Source organism: Carlito syrichta, unplaced genomic scaffold (assembly GCF_000164805.1).
Source record: "Carlito syrichta isolate Samal-C Ts95f unplaced genomic scaffold, Tarsius_syrichta-2.0.1 Scaffold314849, whole genome shotgun sequence".
NCBI classification, from domain to species: Eukaryota; Metazoa; Chordata; class Mammalia; order Primates; family Tarsiidae; genus Carlito; species Carlito syrichta.
In genome coordinates, this window is record NW_007258945.1 from 172,298 (window position 1) to 183,164 (window position 10,867).

At 41.0% G+C, this 10,867-nt stretch overlaps 1 protein-coding gene across 2 annotated transcripts in view; it reads right to left on the reverse strand.

Annotated features, from left to right (window-relative positions):
• The window catches only part of ARHGAP18 (Rho GTPase activating protein 18), a 156,191-nt gene that overhangs the window by 55,804 nt on the left and 89,520 nt on the right, over window positions 1–10,867 (reverse strand). For both annotated transcript variants that reach the window (XM_008072098.2, XM_021705956.1), the window contains exons 3-4: window positions 9,181–9,416; window positions 5,101–5,164 (exon numbers count right to left, since the gene is read on the reverse strand). In XM_008072098.2, the coding sequence (XP_008070289.1) occupies window positions 5,101–5,164; window positions 9,181–9,416 (300 nt within the window). The remainder of the gene's footprint in view (window positions 1–5,100; window positions 5,165–9,180; window positions 9,417–10,867) is intronic.

The window sequence follows — 10,867 nt, forward strand, 5'->3', positions numbered from 1 at the left end:
TGGAAGGTCAAGTGCATCCGCAAGGTTAACAAAGTTGTGGGAAAAAAAGTTAATAAATATATATCATAAGTACATATATATTGAAAAGTCCGCTGTTTAGAAAAATAGCATGTTTGTCCTTTAAATTAAAAACAAACCCCAAAAAAGCCTGTTTTAATCAGAAGACAGTTAAGAAGTAAGCATGAGTCTAGTCTTACTCCCATTCAATAAGCAAGTGGGCTTTGTGGAGACAGCCCCTGAGTACCCCCACAGGACTCCGAACTCAGGAAGGTTTCACACATGGCTTAACACTGTGCTGTGTCACCGCCTTGAAATGTGAACAAGAGGTCCTGCATTTTCAGTTTGTCCTGGCCCTTGCAAATTGCATAGCTGGTCCTTAAAGCATCTCACAGCGAAGAGAGAAAATAAGCATTTACCTTTGCCAATTCCAAAACAAGAATGCATTTAAAGCACCTTTGTATTATTAGTATTCATCTTCTGCCATCTATGTTACACTTATGTTTTTCAATAGCCTGTGACTATTTTTCAAATTAGCATATCTATGCTTTTTTATGATTAATCTTTTAAAGTATCAACATAAGTGTCAAAACACAATTTTACTTTTATTTTCTCACTGGTTTATACTCTTTTATGTTTTGCTGTGACCATGTATGTTGGTTTCCTAGGAAACCATTCTAAGAGGGGGAAAAAAATGATTAGCCATGTTCTTAAATTAGAAGCTACCTTTCCAGCAGCTGGGGATCTGTGGATAAGAACGTAAAGCCCACTCTCTGTTCTTAACACCTCCATGTCAGAGTTACAATAAATGCCCTCCCACATACCCAAATAAATGGACTGTCCTGAATTTAAAACTGAGGAATTATTATTTAGAACCATTTAAAACTTATGAATTTCCTCCAAAAGCATGGCAAAAATTAAAAATACGGAATGTAAGAGTTTCTGTTCAAATGGAAAATCAAGTTGAGAGAGAGAAAGCACACAAAAAACATTTTCAAGGGTCCCAAGGGCACTGCTACAGGAAATGAAGGGTTAAATGGCTGATTAACACGATGAATAAATTACCTGCTCTCAACAAGAAATAGAGAAGTCTGGTAGTGACCTTTTGGCTCTTAATGGCCTAAAGTGTAAATAATATAACTTTAAAAATCTATTTTCTTTCGGTTTTGAAGTATATAACAGCCCTGGGCTACAAACATTTAACAATCTCCCTAAAGTTTTTTAACTATCCTAAAATTCTTTTATTTTATTTTTAAATTTAATTTTTTAATCACCTGATTTCAAGATTCAATTACTTTTACTTTTTTAAAAAAAACTTTCTTCAGCCGGGCTCAGTGGCTCAGTCTGTCATCCCGTGCCTTTGGGAGGCTGAGGTGAGTGGATTGCCTGAGCCCACGGGTTCGAGACCCGCCTGGGCAGTGAGACTCATCTCTACAATAAATCAAAAAATCAGCCGGGCGTGGTAGCGCATGCCTGTAATTCCGTCTACTTGGAAGGCTGAGGCGGAAGGATCGCCGGAGCCCAGCAGGTCGAGGCTGCGGTGGCCGGGAGCGGCCATTGCACTCCAGTCTGGGTGACAGAGTGAGACTCCAACTCAAAAAAAAACCCAAAAAACTTTTTTCCTTCTTCCATGGAAATCCAAAAGAAAACAAGGTGGCACACATATCAATGTCAAAGCTTATGGAATTATTTGAGCATTATTAATATTCCTAAATGCACGCATTAGGTCCTGGGCTTTTCGTAGAGTTGTATGATTTGATGAGAAATCAAGATTGATACTTAGCAGTGGATATACTAATTTGACAGGAGACAACCCTTGCAACATTAAAACTTTACAACTTTTTCATTTAAAATAAAATGAAATCGTTGATTGAACATGTTTAAAAACCTAAGTGGATGGGGAAAATGTTGAAAAGAGATTATGTCACCCATGCCTTAGAATTTTAGTCATTAACAGCCCACTTTTGAGCTCTAGAAATTGTTCCCACGCATTTCATCCTGAACTTCTCCACATCTGCCCTACGCCGGTTAATTCACTGGCTAGTGAGAGAGCACAGCATGGCGCAGAACAGGTGCAACCATCAACATTTGGATGACACACACATTCTCTTGCCATTCTGACTGGAGGCTCTATGCCTGTTTCACAGCATTCCAGCAAAAGCAGATGTAAACCAGGCAGCAAGCTTGTCACACGTCACTTGCCTGCTACAAGGGAGACCAGAAAGTACTCACACAATGAACTTGTCTTCCAGGATTTTTGTTGATATAGCCTACATCGCCATGGCTGGCAAGGAGGTGACACCAAAAAAGGACAATGTTTTCGTCAGTATCCTCTAAACGAGAGCCAGCCACTCTTCCCCAAAGCCCAAAGCATATTGACGTTGGCACAAAAAAACTCGTCTGTCTCTCCTGATGACCCAGCTCTCTGGCAGGCAGGGTGGCTATGCCTGTTTGCTTACCATTTCAACATCTGCTGATATAGAGACTTGAGGAAACAACCAGTGATTTCATGCCCATATAACACACATAACTTAAGCTTCCACAAAACAGTAAGAGGCAAATACTTTTATAAATATTAATATATGAGGAGATCCCAAAAAAAACAGAGTTATTTTTTGGAGGGCAGCCCCTTGTCGTACAGGTTTCACTCGCTAGTTACATGTTCTAGGAACCCATGGGCATCACTATCTCAGCCAGCGTTGTTGCGAGAGGCTGCGTTTGGCTTCGGTGAATTTTTTTTAGAGATTCTTTCATTGCATTTGCCCATTTCATGATGGGTGATTTAGGAGCACACCTGCCCACACCCTGCTGAGTGGCCAGCAGTTTTGGACCCAAAATAACATGACCCTCAAGCCCCACGCTCCCTATTCACCTGATTTCACCCCCAAGTGACTTTTTCTTTTGTTTCCCCAAATGAAAAAAGCCCTCAGAAGGAAATGTTTCGCCCATGGGGTAGTGGAGAAACAAAAAAAGTCACAAAGACAATAGAAGGCATCAGAATTGACAAGCTCAAAAAGTTCTGAACAACGAAAAAAGCATCCGGATAGAGCATTGCATAAAATGGAGAGTTCTGTGAAGGTGAGAGTTTAAACACATAGGAATAAATACATGATTTTTTATATAAACAAGTTCTGGTTTTTTGGGGTCCCTGCTCATATATATACATGTGTGTGTATATTTCCTCAAGTTAGAGGGCAGGAGAGAAGTTCTGAGAAAGGTATGGGAGATATATGTGCTCCAAGACTCTAAAAATAGAGATATATGTGCTCCAAGACTCCAAAATGTTCCATATAATCATGAACTGATGCATGACTTTTACAGGAAGGTTGGAAACACTTTCAGTCCTGTACAATTTACCTACTCCTCTCCTCCCATGACATCCAAACCAAAAGCAACCCTATTAATGGCATGAACAGCACCCTAGTTGCTGATACAGCCTACATTACCATGACTGGCAAGGAAGTGAGACCCAAAAAGGACAATGTTTTCATCAGTATCCTGACGAAACATAAACATAGATCACTTTGGTGACGGTTTTTAAAATAACTATATTTTTTGGTTTTTGTGATTTTTGTGTGTGTTGGAGTCTCATTCTGTCACCCAGGCTGGAAGGCAGTGACACCCTCCCGGCCACTGCAGCCTCGACCTGCTGGTATCAAGCGATCCTTCTGCCTCAGCCTTCCAAGTAGCTGGAACTACAGGCACACGTCACCATGCCTGGCTAATTTTTTGATTTATTGTAGAGATGAGGTCTCACCAAGTTGCCCAGGCTGGTCTTAAACCTATGGGCTCAGGCAATCCTTTCATCTCGGCCTCCCAAAGTGCTGGGATTATAGGTGTGAGCCACCACGCCTGGCCTTTAAATAATTATTAAGGACTCAAGTTTAAATCCTAAATCTATGATCTTAATGTAAAACACTTTCCTTTCAGAATTTTTTTTTAAGAGTTGGGGTCTCCCTCTGTCACTTAGCTGGAGCATAGGCATGATCATGGTTCATCACTCCTGGGTTAAGAGGAACTTCTCACCTCATCCTCCCAAGTAGCTGGGAATATAGGCATGTACCACCTCACCCAGCTAAATTTTATTTTTTTGTTTATAGAGATCTGGCCTCATTATGTTGCCCAACCTGGTCTTGAACTCCTAGCTCAAGCAATCCTGTCCCCTTGGCCTCCCAAAGTGCTGGGATTACAGGCATGAGCCACCATGCCCGGCCTTATTTTTCCTTTTAGTAAACACATGAAATAGGTATGAAATCTTTCTTGGTGAGTTCTAATAAAACCCTTCATGTTTGTTTTCATCTACATTTTGAATTTCTAATTCATTTTCTGAAATAATACATTTAGAAGAAAGTATGAAAAAAGAATCTTAACTATTTTAAAAAGTTTTTCTAAAACATCTAAAAATGAATCCATTTACAAGTTAGGACTCTATAACTTGAGGACAAGTCTCCAAATTTGCTGGTTATAATTATTAGCTGTGCAGGTTCGGAAAGTGACTTCACATCTCTAGATCTCCATTCTTGCATCTGTAAAATGGATTAAGCACCATAACTACTACATAGAGTTCTTTTTCTTTTTTTTTTATTTGGGGTCTTACCCTGTCACCCAGTGGCATGATCGCAGTTCTCACTGCAGCCTGGACCTTCTGGGCTCAGGTGATCCTTCAGCCTCAGCCCCCCAATTAGCTGGGAATACAAGTGCGTGCCACCACATCTGGCTATTTTTAATTTTTTATAGAGGCGAGGCCTCGCTATGTTGCCCAGGCTGCAGAGTTCTTGAGTGTATTAAATAAATGCTTTTGGTTTGGAAGTCATGGGAGGAGAGGCGTATTAGGTAAATAAGGTATACAACTCCTCATATTACCTATCACATGATAAGCATTTGGGAAAATATGTATATGGATGTTGGATTAGATAGGGATGCACATTTTAAAACACTGAAGGCCAACTATCTGCTTAGTCTCATGTAATTATCCACCTGAGACCTTACATTAGCATTTTAATAGAATGTTCTTACTGGAATTGAAGGTGAAAGTTTTAAAAGGTTGTAACTGTTTTTTATACTAATTAAAAAGGAAAAAAAAAGAGAACAGGTTCAACATACCATCTCTTCCTTGATATCTGTTTTCATTTGTTCTGACTGACTGCGACTCAGTGCCATCTGGAGCCTAAACATAAAAAACAGACCATTTACTTATCTCCAACTTACAACCAGAGAACAAGGTACTGTAAATAATCCCGTTACTAATCTTTCGAGTACAAGAAATGCACTCAGAATTATAACAATCACTGTGGAAAAAAGAAACACTCCAGTTATCACCAACAAGCAATCATCCAACAAATATTTGATTATTCACAACTTGCAAGACACAATATTAACCCTGATGGGGATTTGAAAAAAGTCACGCGGGTCCCTGCCATCAAGAATGCCACCGTTGGCCGGGCGCAATGGCTCATGCCTATAATCCCAGAACTTTGGGAGGTCGAGGTGAGAGGATTGCCTGAGCCCACGGGTTCGAGACCAGCCCGGGCAACTTGGCAAGACCTCGACTCTACAATAAATGAAAAATCAGCCAGGCGTGGTGGCACGTGCCTGTAGTTCCAGCGACTCGGAAGGCTGAGGCGGAAGGAGCGCCGGAGCCCAGCAGGTCGAGGCTGCGGTGGCCGGGAGCGGCCGCTGCACTCCAGTCTGGGCGACCGAGTGAGACTCCAACTCAAAAAAACAAAGAAAGAAAGAAAAAAGAATGCCATTATTGAAAAGAAGACAACGACACAAAGGAATGCCACTATTCGAGGGGAAAGGCCAAACATGTTTTTAAAAATGAGAAAAATCCACTAACTGATGAATGAATAAGCAAAAGGAGCCTCTCCATACAATGGAGTATTATTTGGCTATGAGAAGAAATGAAGTTGGTGGCTCATGCCTGTAATCCCAGCACTCTGGGAGGCCGAGGGAGGAGGGACACTTAAGGACAGGAGTTTAAGACCAGACTGGGCAACATGGTGAGATTCTCCATCCAGCCAACAAGTAAAAATAAAAAAACAAAGTACTTCTACCACTACATGGATAATCCTTAAAAACATTCGTTTTTAAGTGAAAGGAACGGGTCACGAAGAGACGCATACTATGTGATTCCACTTACAGGAAATGCCCAGAGTAGACAAACTTCAGAGACACCAAGGAGACTAGTGGTTGCCTAAGAATAGGGAGGGGAACCTGGGAATGACTGCTCGTGGGTACAGGCTTTCTTTTAGGGATGATGACAGTGTGCTAAACTTGACTGTGGCAATGGTTGCATGACTGTGAAGATACTAAAAACCATGGAATTGCAACTTTAAATGGGGGAATTGTATGTGGATTGTACCTCAATAACGCTGTGATAAAATCAAATTACAAGCTAACATGTCAGCCATGAAAGTTCTTCAAATGAAGAAATAAAGCAACTAATAAACATGATATATATTAAAACTAAAATGCCAACCTAGCCATAATGTTCAAAGGAATTCTTGTTTCCAAGGGGTCGGGACAGCAACGCCTGAAGATGTGACCCTTCCGGGGGTTTATGGACATGGCCAGCCTTGGCTGGCTCCTCTCACCAGTGTGACCAGGCAGCTCTTCCTGTCTTCCAGACAAGGCTTCAGAAAGGATTCAGGGATCAAGAAGGGAGTCTGGATTCATGTGCAAAGAGGTTATGAATGGAACGAATTGCTTTTAAAACGATTGCCCTACTAGATTTCATCTCTACCGAGAGAAAGTGGCCTTTGTGGTCTCACCAGGTATGTCTCACCTCAAGCTGTTACCCAAGAAGGAACCCTCCTGCACCTGCAGTCTAAGAAGAGACTAGAAAAGCACTGGGGCAAGTACATCCAGGCCATTGGTATACCACTTAGAGACAGGCAGTACCCAGCACAGTGTGCAGTGACTACCAGGTCGTAGAAGTGGTAGGTGGAGACCCGGCAGGACAGAGCAGTACCATCCTCCTTCCCTTCACCCATGAGACTGCAGAGGCTGGCCCTCTCTGGGACAGGAACACAGTAAGTGATTCTAATCTCACAAAAGAACACTTATTTTGGAGCAAGTGGTCGGAACTGTTTTCCTTAGCAATTGAAGATGGCAGGGCAGATGGTATTCATTTCTGTATGATATTTCCCAGTGTCAGCAAGGGCTTCATGAGGAAGCATTTAAAAGGAAGGGCTGAATATGCACTTATTGGAAAACAAGAACCGCGAGTGAAGATGGCTGGCCCAAGACTGTTTGAGCCATGGGGACACACCACGCAAAAGTCTAATGGGTAGCAGTGTTTCAATTAAAGGCACGCGGTGTGAGCAACCTAACATTATTCTAATTTACTTGGGCTGTTTCTCTCTTAATGACTCCATCAAATGATCTAATCCACCAATTACCTTGAACTCAAACCAAGTGGCTTTGACGTTGCCAGAAATTTGCTGGAAAAATGTTGTTTCTAGCACTGAGCGGCAACATCCTCTTGGAGACTGGCAGAAATCCTACAACACATATTTTACTCGGGCTCAGTTCTCTGCCCCACCCCCCTTCACTTCCCTTTAATTCCCTGAGTGAGGGTTCTTTCATTGGAAAAAAAAGTGTCATAACACTCATTTTTCTACAGCTGGAAACCTAGGTCAATCCTTCAATGCTAGTGGATGTCCCCAATAACCCCTGGGGGGGTAACCAAGTGCTTAACTTAAGCAAGTGCCTGGAGTAATCCAGTGGCCCCAAAACTCCCGTCAAACCGAGTGGACTCAATCCACAATGGGTCATACAAATAGAACAGCAATCTGCAGCTAGAAAAGATTCCTTGGAAGCATGAAATTGAAATGTCTACAAAAAGAGAAAAAAAAAACCAAAAACTTCCACACGACAGATATATTCCTTAAACATAAACTCTTCCATTCGTTTTTAAAATAAAGCCTCCCAAAATTCATGCTACCCTTTAATTATAGTATAAATAAAATCTCATATTTAGCATGTTCACTATCAGCATCACATATAAAATGCAAATACAGCAGGATAGAGAGTGGTTAGAAGCAGGCATCTCAGAGTCAGACAAATTTGAGTTTACTATCTACGGGGCATTGAGCAAGTTACTTAAAGTCTATGAGCCTCGGGCATGGAATGGAAATGATGATACCTCATTCACAGGACAGCTGTATGGATTAAATGAGATAAAGCATGTAAAGTAGTTAGCACAGTAAGTGCTCCATAATGGTGGCAGTGACTGTTACTGTTATTACTATCATTACAAACATTGTTCAAGAGTCCCTTTATTTATTTCCATTCCAACCACTTGATCAGATCTTCTAGGCCCGAGTCACTCAGGCCAGAATGTAAATCAACTTCTATCCCAAGAATACCATTTAGGTCAGCTGTTTTTTTATTTGTTGTTGTTTTGTGGTTGTTGTTGCTTTGGTAGCAAGACTTTCTTGATGAAAGAGTGATCATTTCCATTCTGTGCAATCTCCTTATGGATGAGTATTAAGCAAACTATCAGCTGGCTTTCCTGAGTAGCACTGATGAGCTACCCAGGCACCTACTTTTATCATGCCTTTCATACTTGTATCATGCCTTCCCTGACATTTCTTTATCCATCAGTCCCACAGTCTGATGAATGAGTTGATCAACTGGGCAAATATTTACTTAATCTTCAACGTGCTGGTCATGGTGCTAAGTACCAGACACAAAAGGGAAGTTGTTTTCCGTCCAGGGTTCCTATTTTGTAATTCAGCTGCAACTAGTTCCCTCACACTCCACTTCTACCAATCTGCAAATGAGTCTAGGGAAAATCAAATATTCCTACAAGCATTAGTAGCTAAGGAAAGAATCCCCTACCTCCTAGTTTTCTCTAAGTAACAGTTGGCAGTCATGTCGTCTGGAAAACCATCCCTGTCACCCTTAGTGGGATGAGCAACTTCTAATGCTCCACGGACACCCCCTTCCTCTAACACAAGGATTACCACACTGATTTTTAACTTGCTTAATTTTCTGCCTCATCATTATAACTTCCAGAAGGACAAGGAGCAAGTCCCTCTTATTCACTCCCAGCACAGAGTCTTGGTGCCTGGCATATAACAGGTAGCCATTAGGTTTTTAATCATTTAAACTGGATTGATCCAGTTGATTCTAAGAGATGATTCCTTTGCCTTAACATCATGAAAGAAAACCTACTTTGTCTCTTGACTCTCTCTGTTGAGCAAATATGTCTCTGACGTCAGGAATCTGGTACTGTTTGTTTTTCTTCCTCAAGGTCTGGGAGACTGTCTCCACTCGTTTCTGAACGGCTGCTGCCTGGGTCCGGGTCAATGTTGATAAAAACACCATGCTTTCTTGGGGATCTCCAGCAGACTCGCCGACGAGATTGGACAAACCGGCCTCTTTCAGCCACTCTTCTTCCAATTCTCCCTCTAAAATGGGAGATAAAAATGGTATTGAAATCACACACTATAAGAACTTTGACATTTCTTAAGCTGTCATAAACTCTGACTGAAACTCTTCTCTTGCAACCAAACCACGGTGCTAAGAATCATTATCTAAAACTTGGACAACTGCCATACACGCCAGCCACGATATCAAATTTTAGATCGATTTCAGATAGACTCAATTAAAATTTTTAAATGACTTCACATGTAATTAACCTCTATAACTTCCCTGCAGATTAACTCAGAGGATGATACTGTTCCCCTTCCAGGGATGAGCAAGCAATGAAAAGATAACTTACTTCCATCAAGTTACAGAAGGAAGTCAATGCTGAGAATATATAGGAAAGTTTGGCTTCTCGGCTTAAATTCAGTACTACCTCGGAGTCCAGCACTAATTTATTGAAAGCTTTGTTTTCTATGATCACTAGAGCTGACAGGAAGTGTAGCAAAGAAGTCAACAGCATCTGAACACTGGAACAGAATCAATTTCAAATTACTTTTTCTAATCCCCAAAGTCAGCACATCAGATTACTTTTTACAAATTAAAAACAGCACACTATAATTCAGCAAAAAGGGGCTTGTTTAAGAAACTAACTAAATAACAGAATCAATGCAAAACCCTGAAAGCAGGGCATATACATTCATGCGTATTTATGCAGCTATTGACTTCCTAATGAAAATTCTAGAAAAACAAGAGAATATCTAGAACAGAGCCACACCAAGCACCATGTTTATAGAGGAAAATGGAAGAGCAATGACTTGGGAGATAAAAGACCTGAGTCCATACCTTATTTCTATACCTTGACATGTCACTTTGGACAAGTCCCTTAGCCTCAAGCTGACTCTGCTTTCTCATCTATAAACTGAAGCACAGCTGTCCCAGCTATGTCATAAGCAAACGAGAGAATGTTACATGGGAAGAGCTTTGCAAAGCACTAGGGAAGCCTAGTACGGGTCACATAGTACAGCACTGATGGACCTGCCTGTTTATCTTCCTACACTGTATAAACGCCTTGAGGTCAGAAATCAAGTGTTAATAACTTGAACCGTGAGAAACAATCCAGTGCTAGGCACTCCGTACAAACATAAAAAGTAAAGCCAGCCATTATTATTAATGCTGTCTAGGCAGAACTCAGGAATGGCATATAAACCAAACCGCTAGAAGACAAGCTGATACTGCCATGACAAGGAGAGCAAAATAACTATGGAGAGCCACTTACTCCATTAAAAAGTAAAGGCAAAACTCAAACAATTTAAAATCTAAGAAGAAGTATAGGCAGGTAGGACATCCCCAGTCTTCTTGATGACATTATGTACAATAATTATGAAGCTAATTTAACTTTGGAGAATGATCAAACAGTTAAAGACACACACTCCTATGGATCAGGCTTATACACTGCTTTGTCTAGTACATTCTCTCCTTTTTTTTTTTTTTT